Here is a 27,623-nt window from a genome sequence, read left to right as displayed (position 1 = left end):
TTACCGCTACACGAAAGAAACAAGCTGTCTAGTAGATAATGTCTAATAGATAATAATATCTACCAAATAAAAGAAATTTTCCGCTTTGCCGGATTCCACCTCAATGCACATGACAAACGCCTAGGCCACCACAGTTGGCATAAATCTGTCAGACGAGCAAGTAGTCTATGAGCAGTTTATGCTCGCCCATTGAGCTTAATTAATAACAAGAAATTTTTATCCTGACGCCACGATCATAATAGGAGTATTTATAAAGTTTTTGAATTTAGAGTTACATTTATACATTCTCTTGGCAAATACCATCCGGCCAAGGAAAACTGGTGATTTGGACATTCACAGGCTACGTATCCTCTCAGGCTTATTTTCAAAATCATGAAACAATGCACGTAGCGATCCGACCTCTTTATGGTTTAGACGCTTTATCTGAAGCATGAAGGATTTTGTACCATGATCTTAAAACCTGTGCCGGGGTTCGTGCTTCCTCTCAATCGCCAGTAAGCAGTGATGAAGCCTTGGCTGTTTAGTCAGACATGCCACTGAATTATATGAGGGTTACAAATAGGAAAATTTGTTTGCATGACATATTTCATTATTTATGACACTACTCCACTCATTGAGATGGATATCAGATAAAACTGGCAAAACGAACAGGACTCACAAATGAAATCAGTGGCCAACTGCATATGTTATTTCATGAAAACTACAGTCAAAAGAAAGATAGGTCATATTCCTATACGAGATTTGCGGGGTTGGCCTCTGATCACCATATTTTACCAGCATTACCTTCACAATATTAACAGCTAAAGAACTCTCGAAGTTCCCCAAAGGAAGAGACAGGAACAGAATCATACAACAAGAGCATCTTTAGGCCTTGGGCACTCCGAACTCACCCTTATTTGGGCCATACTCTGCCATTCCCACGCCACCCTCATTTTGGTGCTTAACCCATCCTCCAGTGTCAGCCTTGGAGTAGCTCCAATAGAATAAAAGCGACACCACCATGGAAACCAACACCAATGCAGCTGCTGCTGCAAAGACGCCCTTTCGCAGTGCTGCACATGATGACAAGTCGTGCTTGGCATAGTAACCAAGATACTTTGTGTGGTACGCATTCCTAGCCGACCCTGCCACAAGGCATGCCTCAGCCACCACAAAACTCAACCTGGAGATCAGCAAAAACATCAAAAATTGATCTGTTTTGCACGTCAAGGGACATATCAGAGAATGAAATTTTGAAGTTGCAGTTCCTCATGTTCCTAATAGTCATACTACAGAAATTTCTCCATTTGAAGGTTCCTCATAGGATTTGAAAGTCAAAACTAACCATGTAGGGCAGGTTGGCATCCAGCAAATTCGGGGGCTTATGATGACCGTTACACCAGGACTTAGGATAGCATTTCTGGGACGAGCTAATTGATAAAATTAACTTTCAGAATCCCATTGCTACTTTAATATGGCATACATATAATTAATATAGAAAATCTGAATTATTTGTAAAATGATTTGCCAATTTCATTATTCATATATTAGTATCTAACCATCATGGTTAGCTGAGAACATAGAAGAGATACCATGAGAATACACCCCCTATAAACAGATATGTTAGATAATCAATTGCCTGACTGATAGGCGTATAGATCTTGAGAATGACTTGTCAAAGGAAAATATAATAAAATTCATTAATTCAATCAAAAATCTAAATGCCCTTGTACTATTTGCTTTCTAATAAAATTTTCAAAACAAAACAGACAACAATATTTTTGGTATAAGTTGAAGGTGGTTAGTTGGCCAAATGATCAGATAACAGTTTAAATATACACATAAAGCTGAAGATGTAAATAAAGCTGAAGATGCAATTGATAATGCATTGTACTCTGTATATTTCAATCAATGTCATCAAAATGTCTGATGATGCAAGACTGATTTTGTTATTTTCACACCTTCATGTTTCTTTATTAAGGTAATAGATTAAACTAGCATCATACGGAGAAGAATAGGTTGACAAAGGTAGTGACACTTCAGGAAAGCCAATATAGATATACATAATCCCCAAAGTCATCAAGAGCTAGCAGGCTGTAGCAATAAAGATAACCTACAATTTCAGAAGCTATGGATTTAGTGTTAACCTCAAAAAAGACTCTTTGGTCCAAGGGTTGGTCTATAGGGTCCTACACGATTGTGAAAGGTAGCCTGAGCTAGGCAAGAGGAGAGGCCTAATCTTGAGCAGACCAACCATCAGATTGCGATAGATCATATCTTAGTTCAGTAATATGAATTTCTTTCATTAATGCGGGATATAATAAAAGATGCTCATGGCTAAGTAAATCAGAACAACAAAAGGAATACATATGGTTGCATCTAACCCATTAAAATGAACTCCAGAAACTTTGAATAGAATGGCAAGCAGACCTACTACAGAGAAGGCAAAGTACTCTCAGCTTAATCTTCGAAGTGGCATTGCAGTTTGACATTTCCCCTTATCTCAAGAGAACTAATTTATTGAAAGAAAGAAAAATTAGAAAGCAACCATAATTTGGAAAAATATCAGACTGAGGAGCAACAAGTAGCAGTTTGTCCTAAAGCCACAGGATACGAGGGCTTATTACTACAAAAATCAGCTAAAGACAATGTCCATGGTATGAGATGCTTAGTTGCAGGAATCTTTTATCTTCAGCAATGCACCCTCAAACTTCTCTTGGAATTTGCCATCATTTCCATCCCCAGCAATGGATGATTCAAGCAATCCTAATGCTCCTGTTACTAAGCAACTGTAACTAAATCAATTTTTAGACATTCTAAATTGATGTTAAGTTTAAAGCATAAATGGATATATATATATATATATATATATATATATATATATATATATATAATCAACAAATATAACTAAATTACGATTTATCAAGTATGCCCAATACAATTTATCAAGTATAATAGAACTTTGTTTACGTGACTCTTAAATGCTCACATTATGTATCCCAGACCCCCCCCCCAAAAAAAAAATAAAATAAAATAAAAATAAAAAAATTATTCTTTTAGGAGCTCTGCCTCCTTGATCTTTTGATAGTCAACATTTACTCCACATAATCTTCAAGCTAGTTTCGTATGCAAAGATCAAACATAAACAAGACCAACCATGAATCTTGAATGTTCAAAGTATGCCCATTATGTAAGTTTGATAATGTAGTCCTGTTTCGTTGTAGTCAATTATGCAGAACCCATGAACTATGAGTTTTGAATTAGTTTGCATATTTCTTTAATAAACATGTGAACTAAAAAAAATGGAGAAGATTTTAATGTGTAACTAGCATAAAAAAGGACCAGGAAGGATTTCCATAAGCATCCTTTGGTATGTGCCCTAGAAAACCAAGCTGGTCTATCATGTCATGGAGGTGAACCAGCTAGAAGTTGTGTACGATTAAGGTAAACAAACATCCTTATAAAAGTGCAGCTTGATAGCAATGAACCTTAAACCACTTTAACTACATCTTTCTCTCTTTAAGCGAATGATTCATACCAAGGACAGATAACCAGAATCTGAAGTCCTTGTAGATGACCAGACTATGGCAAATCATAATGGTCAAGATACATGATAAAGGCATAGACTACCATCCCTGGTGATGCGGGACTGATTTGCATCACATTCAATAGCGTAAATTTTGCTGATTTAAAGTTCTTTAATTTTTTGAAAAGTCTAAATATAGCCAATCAAGGTTGCAGTATAAGTCCATAATTTTAGATCCAAAAGGAATCAATTTGGTTAAGAGGTAACCATTAGTCATGTCACTGTTGCATGAATAATGCACTACAGTACCTATGGGCTGTAAGGTCCTTGGGAGTCAATAACTTCTTCATCTTGGAAAATTTTAGGGAATTCTATGTTTGTAAAGAGCAGTAGAGCACCAAAAGGACTAGAATTCATTAACTTGTGGGTCAAGTTTGGGAATCTTTATAAAGTGGGTGGAGCAAAATAGTTGAATATTGGTTTTTTTATTGTGAATAGAATTGAAGATTTAGCCCTCTTGTTTCCTTCCTCTCTTTTCCCCTCTTCTCCTCTCTCTATTTTCTGTTCTTATTCCCCTCTTCTCTCTCTCAATAATCTTCTTTATTTCAAAATTCTACTGTTTAATTCTGCTTCCTTTGGGCTCTGAATAGATCATATTCCTGTCTACAGATTTCTGTGTGCATTATTTGATCTAATCTGACTACAGATTTGTCTTTGATTATCTACGAAAGCTCTAGATTGTGGTTTCATTCATCTTTCCCACATATAAGACACCACAAACAGACATTCCTTTGAATAGCCGTGGACCAAAATTTTAAGTTTCATATGGTCTATCCTAGTATCAGAACCTAGAAAGCAAGCATTAAAGTCCTTCGTAACTATAAACCTTCGCCTCAATGTCTACTAATCAATGTAGGTACCCTCAAACTTGAATAAAAAAGGTGTAAATACTATTTTATGCACGAGGAAGCAATTCAACAGGAAACAAAGGAAGCAATTCATTAATGAAAGGAAGGAAGCAATTCAACAAAAAATGACCTTATTCTTATATATACAGGTCAAAATTTTATAGATTGTTTGACTAAGTGCAACCAGAAGAAGGGGAAAAGTATATAGCTCAATAACAGACCATTATTATTGCCATATTTAGACGATGAACGATCATTTCAGATCCATCATTACAAAGAAGCAAACTTTCTGGCACTTGTTCCGCCTCATTCTTCAATGGAGAGCAATATAGACATGCTTTCAGCCTCATATGTCACATTACACTAAGTGAAACATATTGCAAACTTGAACCACAAACCATATTTATGCATTTCAAGGAAGGCAAGCACATAAGCAAAATTCAGTAAGCAGGTTAGCAACATAATTTAGAAATATATACGTCCAATGGTTGTCAATACTAAAGAAGAGATGGTAATTAGGCAAAGAGGAGGTTCATGTATTCATGTCTGCCAACCTTTATTGGTTGCATCTGGATATTCCATTTCCATTAGGCTTGCAGATCATTACATTTTTATATAAAAAAAAACTCCTTAATTATTTCTTGCAGGATTCTTTTTTTGATCAGGTTGAGGATTCACTTGTTACACTTCATGGAAGCTAAAATATGATAGTACCTAATAATTATCTTCAGAATTGGGCTTTTTCTGGACACTTAATCATAAAATCTGTCCAAAATTTGTTGTTCTCAGCTCAAGAGTTGTACTCTATTGCGGTCAAGGACTCATAGCTCAGCATGTGAGGTACTGTCCGTTCTGACCCATGATCCTCATGGTTTTATCCTTTAAAAGGTACCTCACATGAGAAGGATGGTCCTCTCCTATATAATTAAAAATTTTCTTTGACTCACAACCGATGTGAGACTAATGAAGCCCACCACTCTGCACCACAATATAGTCCCCTAGTCAAGGGGAGTCTGTGTACGGACGGGAAGTGTTCTCCTCCTTATTTTTATCATAACCTCTTTGGGGGAGTCTATGTAAGGACGGAAGGTGGTGCGGACACCAGAGCCATCAAAAATCGACAACATGATTTAAGTTCGATTTGGATCGAAGAAGCATCATTAAATTGATTCTACTTCAGTTATTTATTTTCAGTCAATAAATTTTAATGCATTTGGCTTTGGGTCCATAGGGCCATACTTGGATTTGTCCACGTCACCTTTGGAGCCACCACTCTCCACATGCCAAGAGAAGAAATATGCATGCCAGCATGTGCCGTGCTCATGCCAAGTTGTGTCAAGCATCAAGCACCCACATGTAGTTCCATTTCTTCCTTAGAATTCCTTAAGAGTTCTTGGCTACTTACTTATTTTGTTGAAGGTTGATTTCTTTCCTATGGTAGATTATAATGCTTTACTTTTTTGTGGAGGGTTGATTTCTTTCTTGTAAAGATAAGAGATTCCTAAACAAACAGGACCCTTAGAGTCCTATATAAATCCTTGTATCTTTCATGAAAAAAGACAATGAATGATTTTACAAACTCCACAAATACTTGTGTCAATCGCTCCGAGAGGGAGAGGGTGTGAGACCCAAAATCGCCCCACAAGGGGAGGGTGTGAGGCCCACTCTCTATCCTATTCCTTCTACTTAAGATTCAGTGTTCCTACAACTTTGATCGACTCCACCATCTACCCACGCAAGCCTATTCCGTCAAGAGAAGATCTGTCTCTTCCAGAATTTTCATCTGTCGTGCTGAGAGAAGGAGTGATTTCTTATTCTACAGATCATATGCTGTCAAGGACCTTCGTTCCTTAACAGTTGATCTTTGATTTTTTTTTAATCCGATGTTGGTAAAGACCTAGTTCTTTATCGATGGATCTGTTTGGTTAAAAGATTAAGAGCCCTAATCAGAGTAGTTTCTTAACTACCACGATCCGGATTCTTATCATCTTCTTGGATTTTCTCACGGGTTTAATGTTTTATTTTCTCTCGTTCCATTCTTATTTCTTTTTTTGCATTTACTCGTGAGCATGTTTCATTTCTGCTATCTGTTTATGAAATTTTCTATTGCTAATTGTTTACTGATCTCTCGAATGGCATTCGTCTGTATCATTTAGATTGATCTCGCTTTAGTCTCGTATCAATCAATCACGCCTCCTGAGCAGAGTATAGGCAACTATACTGTCTGTCCTGGGAATAATGAGCCCCTGACCGGACGTGATTTGTTGTTGATGAACAGAAGAGAGCTTGATTATTAGGATTAATTTTCTTTTTAGGATTGTCCCGCATCAATTTGGTATCAGAGCAGGTTGATTAGAACTTTAATTTAAATTCAGCAATTTAAATTTTCGCAAGTTAAATTTTCGCACTCTAAATTTCGTACTTTACTTTCAAGCATTTTAATTTTTTATTGCACCTTATTTCTGCATCTTAGAGTTGCATGACCACTAGATCAGGTACCTGGTACCAACATCCTACTTCCCCACCCAACACCAATATGGATCCCAATATAGCAGCCATCATTAATGCTCTGACTGAAAAGTTTGATGACATGAAAAATTTTATGAAAGCCATGGATGAGAGAATAGTGGTATTAGAAGAAGCTAGGCAGAAACAACCTGAACCTGAGTCTCCCCGACTACCTATAGGACAAAGAGGTAGGAATCTAAAACTTGATCGACCTATAGGGGCACGTCCGCACCATAACCAGTTCGATCAAGATGAGCATATTCTTAGGAATGTGAAAGTCGAAGCTTCAAGTTTTGATGGTTATCTAGATCCGAGAGAGTACCTAGATTGAGAATCAGGTATGGACCACTATTTTGGATGGTACGAAATGTCTGAAGCAAGGAGAGTTAGGTTTGCTAGGATGAAATTGGTGAGGCAAGCCCGACTTTATTGGGAAAGTGTTGAGCGTCTTCTCAATTAGAGAAGACAAGATCTGATAGAAACCTGGGATGAGATGAAAGAAAAACTCAGAGAGAAGTACCTCCCCACCTCTTACCAACAAAGACTTTTAGATCAATGGCAGAGGCTTACTCAAGGGAATAGATCAGTCATCGAGTATATCACGAGATTTGATGAATACCTCATGAGATGTGGAGTAGCCGAAGATAGAGTTGTTACCTTATCTAGATTTAGAGCTGGATTACGAGAGGATATTCAGCGTGAGCTCTTTCTGCGAGAGGTAACCACGTTGGAACAAGCTTATCAACTTGCCTTAGATTTTGAAAGATTTTCTAGATATTCGACTCCTCGTCGTCCTGAACCCAACCGAGTAACCCCTTCTGGATCGAGACCTAATATTAATCAAACTCCTAGTAACGAACCTCCATTTACAAATCCTATTGGGAGAAAAAAAGATAAAGAAAAAGGAGCTATATGAGAGTTATCAAAAGGAAGTAGTTCTCGATCTCATTGCTTCAAGTGCCATGGTTACGGTCACTTTGCTGCACAATGCCCCAACCGATCATTATTCGTAGAAGAATTAGAAGGAGAAACTCTAGAAAATATTGAAGAGGAAGTTTATGAAACTGATCCAGATTTAACCGAGCAATTTGAGAGTACTGAAGACATCCTAGGTTATGCCACACCTGAGTCAGACCTTAGGCTTGGAGTCGTTAGGTATGTCCTAGCCCAAACTAAGGAAAGTGAAGACTGGCGTAGGACCTCTATTTTCCATACCTTCATAAAATTTGGCGATAAAATTTGTAAGGTGATCATTGATAGCGGTAGCTGTATCAACGCCATCTCCACCGACACGGTTAAGCGATTAGGATTAACTCCTGTAGATCATCCCAGTCCATACCGTGTGTCTTGGATTGATTCCTCCTCTATTCCCATCAAATTTAGATGCCGTGTGCCCATCCAGCTTCATTCCTATCAGGATCATGTGTGGTGCGATATCTTACCCATGGAAGTCGGAAGTATCATATTAGGTCGGCCTTGGCTATTCGACAATGATGTTACGATTTATGGCCGTACCAACTCCTGCAGCTTTACTCATCAGGATAAGAAGATCACGATTAATCCTTCTCCATCTAAGGCTACTAATAGAAAGATAGACGATGGACCAAAAGAAAATCTTAAGAAGAAAAGCCTCGATCTGATAGGTGCTAAAGAATTAGAGACGATCATGAGTGAAGGATCATCAGTTTGGATGCTTGTTGCTAGAGAAGTTCGTGAGGATTTTAAGGTGGATTATCCTAAGGAAGTAGCTAGCCTTCTTACTGAGTTTCATGATGTCTTTCCTGAGGATCTTCCAGATTACTTACCGCCTATGAGAAACATTCAACATGCCATGGATTTAGTTCCTGGATCTACCCTACCCAACTTGCCCCATTATAGGTTGAACCCTAATGAGCATGCCAAGTTACAAAGACAAGTTGGAGAGCTGATAAAAAAAGGATTTGTGAGGGATAGTTTGAGTCCTTGCGCAGTTCGTGCACTACTGACTCCAAAGAAGGATGATACATGGAGGATGTGCATAGATAGCCGTGCCATTAATAAGATCACCATTAAGTACCGCTTTTCCATCCCTAGGTTAGATGACATGTTAGATATGATGGCCGGATCCACTATCTTTTCTAAGATCGATCTTAAGAGTGGTTACCATCAAGTAAGGATTAGACCGGGAGATGAGTGGAAAACTGCTTTCAAGACAAAAAATGGTTTATATGAGTGGATGGTGATGCCATTTGGATTATCTAATGCCCCTAGTACCTTCATGAGGTTGATGACCCAAGTACTACGACCATTTATAGGAGTATTTGTAGTCGTATATTTTGATGACATTTTGATCTATAGTCGAACTAGGGAAGACCATTTAGATCACCTCCAAAGAGTGTGTCAAGTTCTTAAAGTAGAAAGCTTGTATGCTAATCCTAAGAAGTGCGCTTTTATGACAGACCATATCATCTTTTTAGGTTTTGTTGTTACCCCCAATGGTGTATCTGCTGATCCTGAAAAGATTAGAGCAATAGTTGAGTGGCCGGTGCCCAAGAGTGTGCATGACGTGCGGAGTTTTCATGGATTAGCAACCTTTTATCGTAGGTTCATAAAAGGATTTAGCACCATAGTCGCTCCCATCACTGACTGCATTAGAAAGAAAAATTTCGAATGGACTAGGGCAGCCAATAGAGCCTTTCTAGACATTAAGGACAAGATGACTCATGCCCCAATCTTACGTCTCCCTGATTTTTCTAAGGTTTTTGAAGTAGCGTGCGATGCGTCTGGAGTTGGGATTGGTGGTGTCCTTAGTCAAGAAGGTCATCCGATAGCATACTTTAGCGAGAAACTTAACGATTCTAAACTCAAGTATTCTACCTATGATAAGGAGTTTTATGCGGTAATTCAAGCTTTAAGATATTGGAGGCATTACCTACTACCGCAAGAATTTGTTTTGTACTCTGATCATGAGGCCCTTAGATTCCTGAATTCTCAAAAGAAATTGAATCATAGACACAGTAGGTGGGTCGAGTTTTTGCAAGCCTATACTTTTGTTTTGAAACACCGTGCAGGTGTAGAGAATCGTGCTGTTGATGCCCTGAGTCGTCGTCATACTTTGCTGTCCACCGTTAGTATAAAAGTTGTTGGTTTTGATAAGGTTAAAGAAAATTATGAGTGTCCAGATTTTGGTGACATACTTACCGCTTTACGTAAGGGGCCATCTAGAGAACGTAGTGAATATACCCTTCAGGATGGTTACCTATTTAAAGAAACTAGGCTGTGTATCCCCCGTACATCTTTAAGAGATTTTTTAGTTTGGGAATTACATGCTGGAGGATTAGCTGGACACTTTGGCAGGAATAAAATTATAGAGTTGGTAGAAGCCCAGTTCTTTTGGCCAAGCTTGAAAAGAGATGTCGCCCGAATTGTTGCCCAATGTAGAACATGTGCCATGGCCAAGCAGAGAAAACAAAACACCGGCTTATATACACCCTTACCTATACCAGACTGTCCTTGGCAAGATGTTAGTATGGATTTTGTTTTGGGATTACCTAGGACAGCTAGGAAGCATGATTCTATTCTAGTGGTTGTAGATAGATTTTCAAAAATGGCCCATTTCTTGCCCTGTTGCCAAACGTCTGATGCGTCGAAAGTTGCAAGGATATATTTTGATGAGATTGTTAGACTACATGGATTGCCTAAAACCATTGTTTCTGATAGGGATGTTAGATTTATGAGCTACTTTTGGAAAACCCTATGACATCTTTTAGGCACAAAACTAAAGTTTTCTTCTGCCTATCATCCGCAAACAGACGGTCAGACCGAAGTGGTTAATAGAAGTCTTGAAAATCTTTTGCGTTGCTTGATTGGGGAACATATGGGTAACTGGGATCTTTTGCTGCCCCGAGCCGAATTTGCATATAATAGCTCTGTTAATAGGTCCATTGGCATGAGTCCTTTTGAAGTAGTTCATGGATATCAACCTAGAAAACCAATAGACCTCATCCCACTACCCATGCATGCTAGGATTTTCGAATCTGCAGAGTCATTTGCACAGCATGTCAAGAGTCTGCATAAAGAGATCAGTAAAAAAATTAGTATGAGTAATAAAGTTTATAAACAGAATGCAGATTCTCATCGACGTGTTCAAGAGTTTGCAGAGGGAGACTATGTGATGGTTCGATTGAGGCCTGAACGGTTTCCCCCCGGAACCGTGAAGAAATTACATGCCCGAGGAGCAGGTCCGTTTAAGATCATAAAGAAAATCGGATCAAATGCGTATGTTGTGGACCTACCTTCTGATTTTGGAATTAGCTCTACTTTTAACATTACAGATCTTGTCGCCTATAAAAAACCAACTCGGATACCTAGTGAGCCATTTGAGCCTGAACCAACCTTTGAGAGCGAACCTATCCCTGAGTGTCCACCAGCCAAAATGTCAGCAAAACACGATCAGATTGAGAAAATTTTGGATGAGCAGATCCTTTCCACCCGGAGTCGAGGCTATCAGCGGTATCTGGTTAGATGGCGAGGTCGACCGGAGTCTGAAGATACCTGGATCACTCGAGAAGAGCTGCAACGCATTGATCCCGATCTACTTGAGCGTCACCAGAGCGGAATCGACCCACACTCGACAGAGTCGAGTTCTTCCCATCCCGAGAGAATTGGTGCGGACACCAGAGCCATCAAAAATCGACAACATGATTTAAGTTCGATTTGGATCGAAGAAGCATCATTAAATTGATTCTACTTCAGTTATTTATTTTCAGTCAATAAATTTTAATGCATTTGGCTTTGGGTCCATAGGACCATACTTGGATTTGTCCACGTCACCTTTGGAGCCACCACTCTCCACATGCCAAGAGAAGAAATATGCATGCCAGCATGTGCCGTGCTCATGCCAAGTTGTGTCAAGCATCAAGCACCCACATGGAGTTCCATTTCTTCCTTAGAATTCCTTAAGAGTTCTTGGCTACTTACTTATTGTTGGGTATAAAATACCCACAGCCGGAACCCACGGCGGAACCGCCATCAGCAAGTGCAGCTCCGCCCGGACTCCTACGGGAGCCGGACTCCACCGCCAGCATCAATGCAGCTCCGCCCGGACTCCTACGAAAGCCGGGCTCCGCCCTTAGTATCAACTGCTGGTAAGCTCAATCCGGACTCCTATCAGAGCCGGACTTCACCCTTGGCTTTGTTTGCAGCGCAGCTCCGCCCGGACTCCTACGGGAGCCGGGCTCCACCGACGACATCAGCACAACTCCGCCCGGACTCCCACGGGAGCCGGGCTCCACCGCCATCAGCAAGTGCAGCTCCGTCCGGACTCCCACGGGAGCCGGGCTCCACCGCCATCAGCAAGTGCAGCTCCGCCCGGACTCCTACGGGAGCCGGGCTCCACCGCCATCAGCAAGTGCAGCTCCGCCCGGACTCCTACGGGAGCCGGACTCCGCCGCCAGCATCAGTGCAGCTCCGCCCGGACTCCTACGGGAGCCGGGCTCCGCCCTTAGTATCAACTGCTGGTAAGCTCAATCCGGACTCCTATCAGAGCCGGACTTCACCCTTGGCTTTGTTTGCAGCGCAGCTCCGCCCGGACTCCTACGGGAGCCGGGCTCCACCGACGACATCAGCACAGCTCCGCCCGGACTCCCACGGGAGCCGGGCTCCACCACCATCAGCAAGTGCAGCTCCGCCAGGACTCCTACGGGAGCCGGGCTCCACCGCCATCAGCAAAGTGCAGCTCCGCCCGGACTCCTACGGGAGCCGGGCTCCACCGCCATCAGCAAGTGCAGCTCCGCCCGGACTCCTACGGAAGCCGGGCTCCACCGCCATCAGCAAGTGCAGCTCCGCCCGGATTCCTACGGGAGCCGGACTTCGCCGCCAACATCAGAACAGCTCCGCCCGGACTCCTACGGGAGCCGGGCTCCGCTCACGACGGCTCCGACCGTTACCGAGCTTCAATCGACAGATCCACGCCCCCTGACAGGCCCTCAAAACGGCCGCGACCCTGCTCCACCTCCTGTGGCGGACTCCACGCAGTATCATCATTCCCTGACAAGCCGCAGCAGCCATAGCCGCCCTGCTCCACTTCCTGTGGCGGACTCCACACAGCTCCACTATCCCCCTGGCAGGCCACAGTGACGGCCACGAACCTGCTCCACCTCCTGCGACGGATACCATGCGATTCTCCTGACGACGGACGCTGCTCCACCCCTCATAACAGATTCCACGTGGCAAGTCGAGATGATGCCCGCGTGTCTGCTCCATTATCTTTCGCAATCAATTCCCCTGACCGTGGGCGGCCCACTACCAGGCGGTTACACACGTCGCCATCAGTCCGTTGCCTCCCCCGCCTATAAAAGGGGGGACTCAGATACGTTATTTTTTAAGCTCTTTTGCCTTATCTCAAAACTCTGCTAAATTCTCCGTTCGAGCACTCCATTCTTGTTGAGGCAGAGAACTGACTTGAGCGTCGGAGGGTCTTGCCGGAGCAACCCCACCTCCGGTTTAGACTTCCCTTGCAGGTCCCGGCGGCGACCGCGGCTTCCTCAACTCCAGCTTCTCCGGCGCAGGCGGATTTTTGCACCAACAGGATTGGCGCTAGAAGGAGGGCTGTGTCTTCGCAGCACCCTTGTTCTTGAAGGAGCGCTCAACGGAGCCGCCTCCGGCCATCTCTCCGTCATCTACTCCCAATCCTCCCCCGCGAGATCGACACCCGATGCCTCCGCGCAGGGCGTCCACCCGGCGGTCCACGGCCTCCGCGGCCAGATCTCAGGCTCCGGCCTCCCCTCCCGTTTCTCAGCCAGCTCCTCCTCCCCCTCCGGCGACGGCGGTCGGCGCGGAGCAGTTTGACTTGCTGGCGCAGCAGGTCAAAGGCCTCGTCGAGGCCGTACAGGCAATGCAGCAGCAGCCGCCGCAGGCGTCGGCGCATCCGGAAGAGGCGTCTCCGGAATGCCAGAACCCGGCGGTGGGGCGGGCCACCTGGGCCAGCCGCCCCGTCCTTCCCGGGAAGGCGAATCCAAGGGTGGAGAGCCCTCAATCGGACCACGACTCCACCCCTGGGAGATCCCTGCCCCCGTTCTGCCAAAGGACCCTCGAGACTCGAAGTCGAGAGGATTTCCTGGACCGGAGGCTCCAGGAGATGAACCGGCGGATCGAAGAACTCCGCCATGCGCCTCCCGCTTACGGTGAGGATATCTGCACTGACCCTCCCTTCTCCCAAATGATTATGCAGGAACCGATCCCGCCGAATTTCAAGCTCCCCCAGTTTGAAAGCTACGACGGGACGTCGGACCCGGTGGACCACCTGGAGGCCTTCCGAACGATGATGCTGCTTCATGGTGCCCCCGACGCCATCTTGTGCCGGGCTTTCTCGTCTACTTTGAAGGGAGCAGCAAGAAACTGGTACTCGGCACTGAAGCCGGGTACCATCTTCTCCTTCGACCAAATGAGCCACCAATTCGTGGCCCATTTTGTCAGCAGCCGACGTCCCCGGAAAGGTTCGGAGTCCCTCATCAACATCAAGCAGAGGGAAGGGGAGTCCATACGGGCCTACATCAACCGCTTCAACATCGCGGCGTTGGAGGTCCGGAACTTGGACCAGTCGATTGCCATGGCCGCCCTGAAAGGTGGCCTTCAGAAGAATGATCTCTTGTACTCCTTGGAGAAGAAGTACCCCAGGGATTTTGCTGATCTGCTGGCTCGGGCTGAAGGATACGCCCGAACGGAAGAGGCCTTCAAAATGAAGGATGAAGAGACTGCGAGGGAGCGTCAGGCGGGAGATTCTGGCAAGCCCGCAGTTGAGAAGAGGCCAAGGGAAGTCCGGCCTCGCTCCCGATCCCCTCCTGGGCACAAGCGCGCCCATACTCCACCCCGGGCACGCAGGCAGAGAAGCCCGGACAACAGGTTTCGGCGGGGTTCCCCGCCAGGGAAGTTCCGCAGCTACGCCCCCCTCAACGCTTCGAAGGCCCAGGTACTGATGGAGGTCAGGGAGCTGATCCCTAGGCCGGAGAGGATGCGCACGCACCCCGGGAAGCGCAACCCCAACAAGTTCTGCCTCTACCACCGCGACCACGGCCACGACATCGAAGAGTGCATCCAGCTCCAGGACGAGATCGAGGAGCTCATCCGACGAGGTCGGCTCGACAGATTCATCCGCCGCAGGCCTGAGGGTAAAGGAGACCGGCCAAGAGCCCTCCCGCCGCCCGAACCGCAGAAGAGGGAGGAGCAGCCCGGGGACCGGCCTCCTATCGGGACCATCGACTCCATCGCCGGAGGGCCTCTGGGAGGAGCGGGAGAACTGTAAATGTATTGCTTACTATTTCGTTTTGAATCTACTTTTTCTTTCTAGCTAACGCACTCCTCCTGCTTAACGCGGATGTATTATGACTGGATATGACCTCTCCAAAAACCGGCCATGTCAGGAACAGGAGGAGAACCTCGTCCTGACATGAGCAAAGTCAAAGGCCCGGTTCTTTTAGACCGGATGGGGGGAGAGGCCTTACAACGCCCTAATGTGCCCCCACAGCCCTGTTAGGGACAGGAGGAAAACCTCGCCCTAACTTGAGCAAAGTCAAAGGCCCGGTTCTTTTAGACCGGATGGGGGGAGAGGCCTTACAACGCCCTAATGTGCCCCCACAGCCCTGTTAGGGACAGGAGGAAAACCTCGCCCTAACTTGAGCAAAGTCAAAGGCCCGGTTCTTTTAGACCGGATAGGGGGAGAGGCCTTGCAACGCCCTAATGTGCCCCCACAGCCATGTCAGGAACAGGAGGAGAACCTCGTCCTGACATGAGCAAAGTTGAAGGCCCGGTTCTTTCAGACCGAAAGGGGGAGAGGCCTTACAGCGCCCTAACGCGCCCCCACAAGCCAGGCTGATAACGAGAACCTCGCGCCGGCTCAAGCAAAATGGAAGACCCGGACTCCTACGGGAAACGGGTTCCGCCGCCAAGGTAAAACTTCACCCGGACTCCTACGGGAGCCGGGTTCCGCCGCCAAGGTAAAGCTCCACCCTGACTCCTACGAGAGCCGGGTTCCGCCACCAAGGTAAAGCTCCACCCGGACTCCTACGGGAGCCGGGTTCCGCCGCCAAGGTAAACTTCACCCAGACTCCTACGGGAGCCGGGTTCCGTCGCCAAGGTAAAACTTCACCCAGACTCCTACGGGAGCCGGGTTCCGCCGCCAAGGTAAAGCTTCACCCGGACTCCTACGGGAGCCGGGTTCACCCGGACTCCTACGGGAGCTGGGTTCCGCCGCCAAGGTAAAGCTTCACCCGGACTCCTACGGGAGCCGGGTTCCGCCGCCAAGGTAAAGCTTCACCCGGACTCCTACGGGAGCCGGGTTCCGCCACCAAGGTAAAGCTTCACCCGGACTCCTGCGGGAGCCGGGCTCCGCCGCCAAGGTAAACTCCAGCGGGACTCCTACGGGAGTCGGGTTCCGCCGCCAAGGTAAAGCTTCACCCGGACTCCTACGGGAGCCGGGTTCCGCCGCCAAGGTAAACTTCAGCGGGACTCCTACGGGAGCCGGGTTCCACCGCCAGGAAAGCTTCGCCCGGGCTCCTACGGGAGCCGGGCTCCGCCGCCAAGAAAGCCGGGCTCCATCCGCTACTTCACCAGCAAGGGTTAAAAACGGTGGCGAGGCTCGGCCACGTGACGAGATCGGATGGAAAGGAAGAGCCCTTTCCCACGACGACCTCTAAGCCAAACAGGCCAAATAACGAGAAAGGGTCAACGAACGACAATATTGGGGCTACGCGCGGACAAGGTAACACAAAATGCTTTTTCTCATTTCCGATATATGTACTACAGGACCAGGACGGCCAGAGAAAGAGGGACAAAACGACAAGAAAAAAAAAAAAAAAAAAGAGGGGAGGCAGCTACAAAAAGGGAGTGTCTACAAAAGAACTCTAAGGAGGTCCTGCTCCCTCTAACCTAGGGTGATCACCACCATCCCCCAACCAGGACTGCCTCAAGCCATCCACGGTTTCCTCTAGTTCTTCCTTCTTTTGCAGCATATCCTGGAACGCCTGACGAAGTCGCCGGCTCTCAGCCTCCGCTTCCCGATGCCACTTCCGCAAAACTTCGGACTCCGCCTCTGCGTCCGCGACGGCCTTCCGCTCAAGCCCCAGCTGGATTTTTACTTGTTGAAGCTCAGCTGTCTTCTCCCCAAGGGAGACAGAAATCCCTTCGACAGTGCCCCTCAGGGCTTGGAGCTCTTCGTTATCTTGGGCGTTAGCAAGCTGCGCCCTAGTAACCAACTGCCTCTGGAGACGAACCACCTCGTCCGCCGATCGATGGAATCTCCCCTTGTACTCCTCTACCTGTCGGCGCCAGCTGGCCCGCTGCACATCGTGGCTCATCTCAGCATCTTGAAGCTGCTTCTGGAGGTCGGAAACCTTTTGCGACCATATCTGCTCATCCCGCACTGTGAGCCGGGGTGAGTTTCCTTCCAGCTGGCCGATCCTCCTCTTGGCAGCCGACAGCTCCACTTTAAGGGCGCTGATCCTGGCTTCTTGAGCCCAAGTTCGGTCGCTAGCGCTCTTCGTGCATTCTTCGAGCTCCTTCGCAAAGCTCGCCTTCCTCCGGTTGTAGTCCATGATTGCCTTCACTTGGAGACTCCTGAAGTGGGCGGCCTCAGCGGCGGCCTCGGAATAGCATTTTTTCGCCTGGCGGAGCTCGCCCTCTGACTTTTTCAACTTCTTCGTCAGGTGGACCTCCTTTTTTAGCCGTTGGATAGTTGACTTCAGCGGGACCCCCAGGGGCAAGGGAAGTGCTTCGGCAGGACACCGCCATCGGAAGAAGCAAACGTCAGAGACCAACTCATTACAAGAAGAAAGACAGGAAGGAAGGAGCAGGGGGAAGGAAAGACCATCCACAATAAGGAATTCAACTTTATTGATTAATTTTGAAGACAAGCGGAAAGGAAATATGGCAACAAAAGAAAGATACAAGATCGGAGGTCTCAGACCTCGGAGGCTGGGGGTGGAGAGCCCGGCGCGGAGGGTGCAACTGCGGCAGCGGCGGACGAAGGGGCAGCCTCGTCGTCAGACTCCTCCAGAAAGCCGAGATCAAGGTCGGAATATCTGCTGGCCACCCTCTCTCGGCAGAGCTCGAACCCCTTAGTGAACGCCTCCAGGCCAAACTGGATGTTCAGCTCCCTCATCTCCGCGGAGGTCTTGAACTCCTCCACCGCAAGGGTCCTGGCCTCCGAAACCAGAACCGGAGTTTGCTCGGCCAGGTGGGCGACCTCGGCCTCCGCCTTCCTTGCCGACTCCTCCAGGCTTCGCCTCTCCTCCTCCCGGACTCGTCTTTCCTCTTCCCGATCTTGTCTCTCTCTCTCCAGGGCCTCCCGGAGGGCGGCCACCTCGGCCGTCTTCGCTTGAAGACGAGCAACCTCGTCTTGGCAACGCTCCTCCGCCCGAAGAAGGTCCCTTCTCATGCGGCCCGACGCCTCGACATAGGCAAAGAGCTGATGCCCGATCTGCAAGGACAGATGGAGAATTACAACAAAGACCGAGCAACTGAGCAAGTAAAAATCCGCTTACCTCAAGAAAGGACCCCAAGGTGTCCCAGGCCCGCTGCTCGGGATCGGCACGGTCGATCCTCTCCACGACATCGGACAGGATGCAACCGTCGAGCAGCCGACGGATCAGGGCCTTGTCGTTGAAGGGGTTCTCCGATCCCCACTCGGAGCAGACGGACTCGTCTGTAGCGGCTCGGTGGCTGCTCGGCCTGCGGGCCACCGATTTTCTCCTCCTCCCCGCGGCGGGCGCCTCCGCGGGGCGGACTTCCGGAATGGGGACCCCGGTCGGCGGGCTCCTTGAGGGAGCCCGGGGGGCCACTGGCTCGGCATCCGAAGGAATGTCGATTGCCGGGGTCGCCTGGACAGGCGCAGCCAAGCTCGTCTCCTCCACCCTGGCCCTCTTCGCCGAGCCAGAAGTCGTCGCGCCCTTCCTTTTCTGGGCCCTCATGGCCTTGGCGAGCATCCGTGTGGCTTCGGCGTCCATTGCTAAAAAAAAAAAAAAAAAAACAGGAAAAGAAAAGAAGAAGGCAAAAGCAGCACCAATCAGTCCGAAAAAAAAAAAAAAAAAAAAAAAAAAAAAAAAAAGAGAGAAAAGAGAGAAGAAGAAAGAAAAAAGAGAAAGAGAAAGAGAAAAGAGGAAAAAGGAGAGAGAAAGGAAGAGAAAGAAGAAGGAGACAAGAAAAGGAAAGATATATACTTGCTGGATCCTGAGGGCTCAGGCCGATGTTGAAGAGAAGCGGCTCCCTCAGTAGGTTTGGAAGGGAAGGAGCGGGGTAACTCAGGAGCTTCTGGGCGGCCTGAAGGTCGTCCTCTCCCAGGCTGGGAGCCCGGCGGACGGAATCCCTCAGAGACCCCTAGGGGGGCAGGCCCAATTCCAGGGTCGGACAGTAAATGAAGAGAAATTTCCCCTTCCAGTTGTGAATCGAAGAAGGGGCGCCCTTCAGCAACCCCTTCTTACCGAACTGGGGGGAGAAGTACCACCAGTCCTTCGCTGAAGGATGGCGTTTGAAGGTGTAGAAATGTCTGAACAGGGAGAGGGAAGGCTAGACCTCGGCTATGTGACAGAAGGAGAGAAACCCTATCAAAAACCTAAAGGAATTCGGGGCGACAGAAGCGAGAGAAATGTCTAAGAAACGAAAGAAGGCGGCAACAAAAGCAGGAAGCGGAAGCCGGAGTCCGGCACGGAATGCCTCCTGGTACAAACAAAAGCGACCAGGAGAGGGAGCGCTGGCCCGGTCAGAGGGGCCGGGGAGCTCCAGGTCGTACTCTGAAGGGACCCCGTACCGAGCCCTTATCAGGAGAAGTTCGTCCGGAGTCGACGAACAAGGAATGGCGCCCGGTGCGAAGACCGGGCGAGACCCTGCCCCAAACACGGGTTCGTCCGCAGAAACAGGGGCCTGGGGGTTTGAAGCAGAAGAACTCCCAGAACTTACGGGAGCAGAAGAATCGGAAGACATTTTTCTTTGGGGGAGAACCTAAAGGGCCCTAGAAAAGCAAGCCGAGAAAGGAGGGAGACGCCGGAGGTCAACTCAGGAGAAGACACAAAAAAGGTGGAAGGAGGAGAAGACCCTAGGCGGTAAGAAAGAGAAGGTGGGCACTAACCTATCTTGCTCTGGGAGCCTGGGGAGCGAGAAACGGAAGGCGCCTACGGCTCGAGAGGGCGTTCGCTAGAGCGGACTCTCGGGAAGATGACAGACGCCAGCAAGAAATCAGAAGCGGAGTGGGGCGCCTGAAGGGGGGAGGACGGGTTTAAATAGACCCTGGGATCCGGCGCCATAATGATCTCGAATCCCCCCAGGCCAGTCCGCATCCGACACGTGTCCCACTCCCCGTGGCAGACGGCTGAAGGCGGCTGGCGGTTGGCAGGGTCATAATTACGCCGTACCTAGGCCAGCGTACCCGCGGGATCTTCGAAGCGTCCCCTCGTACCGCCCCAATTCGAAAAGACTTCGGCACGCGCTCATTTAATGCCAAAACATCCGGGAGCGGCAGGGCGCGGGATTCGAAGGGACGGTTCCGGCTGTACTTCTGTGTACTTCCTTCGTTTGAAATTCAAAACTCGGATGTAGGGAGACTGGTGTTGGGTATAAAATACCCACAGTCGGAACCCACGGCGGAACCGCCATCAGCAAGTGCAGCTCCGCCCGAACTCCTACGGGAGCCGGACTCCGCCGCCAGCATCAGTGCAGCTCCGCCCGGACTCCTACGGGAGCCGGGCTCCGCCCTTAGTATCAACTGCTGGTAAGCTCAATCCGGACTCCTATCAGAGCCGGACTTCACCCTTGGCTTTGTTTGCAGCGCAGCTCCGCCCGGACTCCTACGGGAGCCGGGCTCCACCGACGACATCAGCACAGCTCCGCCCGGACTCCCACGGGAGCCGGGCTCCACCACCATCAGCAAGTGCAGCTCCGCCCGGACTCCTACGGGAGCCGGGCTCCACCGCCATCAGCAAGTGCAGCTCCGCCCGGACTCCTACGGGAGCCGGGCTCCACCACCATCAGCAAGTGCAGCTCCGCCCGGACTCCTACGGGAGCCGGGCTCCACCGCCATCAGCAAGTGCAGCTCCGCCCGGACTCCTACGGGAGCCGGACTCCGCCGCCAGCATCAGTGCAGCTCCGCCCGGACTCCTACGGGAGCCGGGCTCCGCCCTTAGTATCAACTGCTGGTAAGCTCAATCCGGACTCCTATCAGAGCCGGACTTCACCCTAGGCTTTGTTTGCAGCGCAGCTCCGCCCGGACTCCTACGGGAGCCGGGCTCCACCGACGACATCAGCACAGCTCCGCCCGGACTCCCACAGGAGCCGGGCTCCACCACCATCAGCAAGTGCAGCTCCGCCCGGACTCCTACGGGAGCCGGGCTCCACCGCCATCAGCAAAGTGCAGCTCCGCCCGGACTCCTACGGGAGCCGGGCTCCACCGCCATCAGCAAGTGCAGCTCCGCCCGGATTCCTACGGGAGCCGGACTTCGCCGCCAACATCAGAACAGCTCCGCCCGGACTCCTACGGGAGCCGGGCTCCGCTCACGACGGCTCCGACCGTTACCGAGCTTCAATCGACAGATCCACGCCCCCTGATAGACCCTCAAAACGGCCGCGACCCTGCTCCACCTCCTGTGGCGGACTCCACGCAGTATCATCATTCCCTGACAAGCCGCAGCAGCCATAGCCACCCTGCTCCACTTCCTGTGGCGGACTCCGCACAGCTCCACTATCCCCCTGGCAGGCCACAGTGACGGCCACGAACCTGCTCCACCTCCTGCGACGGATACCATGCGATTCTCCTGACGACGGACGCTGCTCCACCCCTCATAACAGATTCCACGTGGCAAGTCGAGATGATGCCCGCGTGTCTGCTCTATTATCTTTCGCAATCAATTCCCCTGACCGTGGGCGGCCCACTACCAGGCGGTTACACACGTCGCCATCAGTCCGTTGCCTCCCCCGCCTATAAAAGGGGGGACTCAGATACGTTATTTTTTAAGCTCTTTTGCCTTATCTCAAAACTCTGCTAAATTCTCCGTTCGAGCACTCCATTCTTGTTGAGGCAGAGAACTGACTTGAGCGTCGGAGGGTCTTGCCGGAGCAACCCCACCTCCGGTTTAGACTTCCCTTGCAGGTCCCGACGGCGACCGCGGCTTCCTCAACTCCAGCTTCTCCGGCGCAGGCGGATTTTTGCACCAACACTTATTTTGTTGAAGGTTGATTTCTTTCCTATGGTAGATTATAATGCTTTACTTTTTTGTGGAGGGTTGATTTCTTCCTTGTAAAGATAAGAGATTCCTAAACAAACAGGACCCTTAGAGTCCTATATAAATCCTTGTATCTTTCATGAAAAAAGACAATGAATGATTTTACAAACTCCACAAATACTTGTGTCAATCGCTTCGAGAGGGAGAGGGTGTGAGACCCAAAATCGCCCCACAAGGGGAGGGTGTGAGGCCCACTTTCTATCCTATTCCTTCTACTTAAGATTCAGTGTTCCTACGACTTTGATCGACTCCACCATCTATCCACGCAAGCCTATTCCGTCAAGAGAAGATCTGTCTCCTCCAGAATTTTCATCTGTCGTGCTGAGAGAAGGAGTGATTTCTTATTCTACAGATCATATGCTGTCAAGGACCTTCGTTCCTTAACAGTTGATCTTTGATTTTTTTTTAATCCGATGTTGGTAAAGACCTAGTTCTTTATCGATGGATCTGTTTGGTTAAAAGATTAAGAGCCCTAATCAGAGTAGTTTCTTAACTACCACGATCCGGATTCTTATCATCTTCTTGGATTTTCTCACGGATTTAATGTTTTATTTTCTCTCGTTCCATTCTTATTTCTTTTTTTGCATTTACTCGTGAGCATGTTTAATTTCTGCTATCTGTTTATGAAATTTTCTATTGCTAATTGTTTACTGATCTCTCGAATGGCATTCGTCTGTATCATTTAGATTGATCTCGCTTTAGTCTCGTATCAATCAATCACGCCTCCTGAGCAGAGTATAGGCAACTATACTGTCTGTCCTGGGAATAATGAGCCCCTGGCCGGACGTGATTTGTTGTTGATGAACAGAAGAGAGCTTGATTATTAGGATTGATTTTCTTTTTAGGATTGTCCCGCATCAGAAGGTGCCCTCCTTATTTCTACCACAGTCTCTAGGGGAGTGTGTACGGATGGGAGGTGTCATTATTTTTACCACAGACTGGTGTGTGATTGGAAGGAGCCCCACAGTCCGAAGGAGGCGCATAAGCCCCACAGTGGGCGCTAATGTTGCAGTCAAGAGCTCATGGCTCAACATGTGAGGTATTGTCCGCTCTAGCCCATGGACCTCACGGTTTTACCCTTTAAAAAGCACCTCACGTGGGAAGAATGGTCCCCTATATAAACCAGAGTCCCCCTTGACTCACAACCAATGTGGGACTTATAAAGCCCCCCACTCTACACCACAACATACTCCATAGCCAATCTCATAGTTGACAGGAAAAAGCTTGAATGAAGAAGAAGATGATGATGCTGCTGATTTTTAGTTTTTTTTCCATTCTAAAGCTCTGATGTCAGCAGAATATTTAAAAAAGATGTAGACCTGAAATTTAAATTTTTTTCCAAGAAACCAGCCACGCCATTATTATAACCACAACCATCAGGCCTTATGTCAAGCATTATGAATGCTCATTCACCAAGCATTCCTGTACAGGGCTCCCTCAAATACTATTTCAAGCTTTTCCATAATCATTCTTGCAACTTCCCTTCAGCATACCTGAGCTCTTAACCTCTTTTGAAATATTTCATCAAGGATTCAAGTCCCTACCCTTATTGGAAACTCCTCAAATCTTCATCAGATATGCACGACTATCTCAATCAATTCTCCATTGGTTTGTCCTTAATTTTTGCAACTTCTACAAGTCCTCTCTAATATACTCATATTTCACAATATGTTTCCTAGTTTCACCACAAGCGCATCTTAGCATCTCCAATTTCTGCTATAGCACGAAACCAGCCAAGCATTAATATGTAAGCCCATACACTACTACAATCAACAAGAGGTCCTGGGTTACCTGATGAAGGAAATGCCGGCTAAGATAACATGCATCACAAAATAAGAAACAAAAAAAAGGTATGAGTATTTTTCTTGGACTGCAACTCCATAAATAAGGATCTTATATCCATTGATTTATAGGAGAAGTTGAACTACAAAATCCAAAAGATGCACTAATTGGATGGTCCAAGGGGTGGACTAGCAATACTACAAGAGATGAGACAAAAATAGTATGATTATAACCTAGGAAAGAATAATGAAGTATATGAACATGGATAATGTAATCTTCAAGTTTGCCCAACTCCTTTTAAGAAACTTTAAGCAACTCCAGATAATCACAAAATTGCACCAGCTCCAATCATACAATTTCCTAATACTATGAAAGATTTCTCATGAATAAAACCTACACAAACAGAACACAAGCCAATTCAGCCCGGTTAACGTTGTCACCTACATGAAGAATAAGATCTATGACTGGTGAGAAATGAGAGACACGATTGGACCCCCAAAAAAACAAAACACCAAGTTCATAATCCCTTAATGGACGGTCAACAAGATAACTTATCTAGATTATGATTAGCTTTAGTTTAATGAATAATTATTCAGGCAGGCTATAATGTCCCCATCAAAGATGAATATATGTAAGGAGTCTAATATATAAGGATGTCAGGTTAGACTATAACAGGTCAATAGGCATGTCCTCACGTGAATTATTATGCAGTTGACTAGCATCAGAGTAAACATACATGGCACCGGCATATCCCATCAACTGGATCATTTTAAACTATTCTACATAACTATCTAGGAAAGAAGCCTCTGTTGAGGAATTCTTATAAAATATCACAAGAGAGAAAAAAATATGATTTCCATTGTCATAAGAAGAACCTAAAACAAGTCACTTCAAGCACCTGCAGTCCTCTTGTCCATGTCCAATTTGGTAATTTGAGGGTCTGTTTGGATTCATGTGCCCAAAATCCCATAAGATTCATGGTTTAGGCCTATGCAATTGGAAAAAATGAGCTTAGGTTAGGGCTATATTCAGAAATACCAGGAGCCTGTGGGGTGGCCGGCCTGAATCCCATAGGATAAAAAAAAAAAAAAAATCACCTATTGAGATAATTTTTTTTTATCCTATGGGATTCGGACCGGCCTGCTACACAGGCTCCTAGATATTTCTGAACACTAGCCTAAGCCAAGCTCATTTTTTGCCAATTTTATAGGCCTAAACCACAAATCCTATGGGATTTTGGCCCATGAATCCAAACAGGCCCCAAAGGGAAAAGAGAACCCCTGAGGGAAAAAAAGCCACACACATCTGAATGTTTAGGAACCAAAAAAAACGAGGAGATTACAATGAAGTGGAATTAATTCTGAAAAAGAACAAGCCAGTTGAACTAGTATGCACAACATATCTGCAAAATAAGATCTTGGAGAGGTAAGCTGGTCTTGGATTGACAAGTCCTCTTTGAGGTAACCTATACAAATATTTGTCCTTAAAAACTATTTGGCACATAGTTTAATCCTATTAAGTCTCAACATATTTGAAGGCGCAAGTTGTCCAAAGTGACCCAAGCTCAGGAGCCATTTCAACCAGATATCAATGGCTAAGGACAGTGCTTCGCTGTAAAACACCCATGCGGACAAAAATTGAAAGAATCCCAAGTAGCATGATGAAACAAACATAGCCAAGGGATACATCAGCGGACCCTTAGATTTTAATCAAAACAACCAACTATGAGGATAAGGATAGAATGATGACACTAATGCCTATGCATTGTCATAAAGCATTACTACTAGAACATAGTGGATCGATGGGACCAGGGCTTGTCAGTTTGAGACTTCAGTCTGTTGGTTATCTCATAAGATTTTGAAACCCAGAATTAACATTGTATGTAAACCAATTAAAAACAGAGTGAAACTTGACAGCAATGAAGGTTTGACGGAGACCGCACAAGGATCTCCACTATTAGGCTGTGACAACTAGGAAAAGTCGCCAGGTGATACTATCAAGTCACAATAGTCAAGTCATTTCTTATCATGGCATTAATCTTGCCATCTTTTTCCATCCATGAAAGGAACAAATAACTTCATCTGGAACCATATTAATCAGATGAAACCAAGCCATCCAGAACATCCTGATAACATGCTTGAAAAGTTATACACCCCATACATCATCTCCCATCTCATTCGTAGAAAGAAAAAAACTGGATATTCCAGATCAAATAATTCGTTTGAATTGATTTTCTTTCAATATCATGCACAAGTTTTGGCAGGGGGGGAATCTTTAGAACCATTTTTTTTTTTACCGTCCTTTTTCACTTGAAAATAAACTAAACTGCTACAAGTCAAAGAATTATAACTTCAGTATCAAGTCCACTGACAAGATCTACGACGAAGACCCCTTTTTGTCCAGCATTTCCGTGGGCTTGTGAGTAGGCTCGCGTCCTCTACTATTAACAGTCAAAAAAAACCTACTAAGTACTAACAAAAGAGAATGAGCCACCATCCTTTGTCTCCCATATATAATTGTCTGCGTCCCCATGTGACAGTAAATAATGAAGAAGGGCGGTGGAAAGTCTAAACAACAATATTACCGCTAGCAGTATTAATATTAACAGGCAATGGACCGGGCCGAGACCAAGTTACCAGGAGAGAACAAAGGAAGCGACAGCGCAGGCCCTGGACCTACCGGGGGTAAGCCCCCGGCCAAAGCAGAAACAGCGGGTGACGCCGCTCACCACCGCCTGGCTCACCAGCAACATCCCGAACGCCCCCAGCCCGTACGCCGTCGACGCGTCCGAGTCGTACTGACAGTACGTCCGTTCATCATACTCGTCCGGCACCACCCTCCCCTTTATAGTAGCAACATTATAGAGCACAGGAGGAGAGAAGTCAGAAAACAAAGAAGGGTAAGAGAAATAGAAGAAGGGGAAAAGGGAGTGAGCGAACTCACTGTGTTCCTCCGCATCTCTGCGCCCACGGCGAGGACGAAGGCGAAGAGGTCGAGGAACAAGATCACGGCCACCACCAGGATGGAGATCCCCATCGCCGCTGCCGTCCCCCTCTGTGAGATTATTAGGTCCCCTTATACCTCACTTTTTTTTTTCTTCGAAATCTCTCTCTATTTCTCCGGTCAACAATGCTTTCTCTTTTATCTCTTTCTCTAATCTTACGTTTTCCGCTTTTCGCTGCTGCCGCTTTATGTCCCCACTTTTTTCACCGATTAAGTAATAAAAATGGAAGGCAGCCAAAAATTAGACCTGGACGCTCGTGGAAGTGTGCGCTACGGGGACCGAGGTGATCGGACGGTGAAAGAGCTTGAAAAGAGGAAGACATCTGCGTCTTAGTGGGTTTTCTTTTGTTATTATCTGGTGTGCGATAAACGACAGCGGGCAGAAAGGGCGCAGGCAAATCAGAAGGCGCCGTGCAATGCCAGGATCTGCTGCGCGTTTTATCACTCTCACATCTGGTTATTTGGGTGCCAGTCTGTGCCAGTAGGGGTACTTGCCTTGTTTAGCGGCTCCAGAGTTACTACACCAAAATGTTAGGGTTTGATGAGTTGCGAAAGGGAGAAGCACGCATCCAAGGTTTCTCGTAAAGCAAAAGACCTGTTTGAAAATTTTAGCAGAATTGAATTGGAAATTCTGTTGGATCATGGATTACATAATTGTTGCCGCTGAACCCCAAT

The 27,623-nt window shown here is 47.1% G+C and overlaps 1 protein-coding gene across 1 annotated transcript; it reads right to left on the bottom strand.

Annotated features, from left to right (window-relative positions):
* Positions 1–239: 239 nt before the first annotated feature.
* On the bottom strand, positions 240–27,303 carry LOC105048764 (uncharacterized). Its single transcript, XM_010928206.4, has 4 exons — positions 26,889–27,303; positions 26,582–26,787; positions 891–1,162; positions 240–516 (listed from the first exon to the last, which is right to left on the bottom strand). Exons 1-4 carry the CDS (start codon positions 26,979–26,981, stop codon positions 485–487), a joined length of 603 nt encoding a protein of 200 aa, XP_010926508.1. The 5' UTR covers positions 26,982–27,303; the 3' UTR covers positions 240–484.
* Positions 27,304–27,623: the final 320 nt, after the last annotated feature.

Source organism: Elaeis guineensis, chromosome 7 (assembly GCF_000442705.2).
Source record: "Elaeis guineensis isolate ETL-2024a chromosome 7, EG11, whole genome shotgun sequence".
In the NCBI taxonomy this organism is placed as follows: Eukaryota; Viridiplantae; Streptophyta; class Magnoliopsida; order Arecales; family Arecaceae; genus Elaeis; species Elaeis guineensis.
This window is presented reverse-complemented; position numbering and strand designations above follow the sequence as displayed.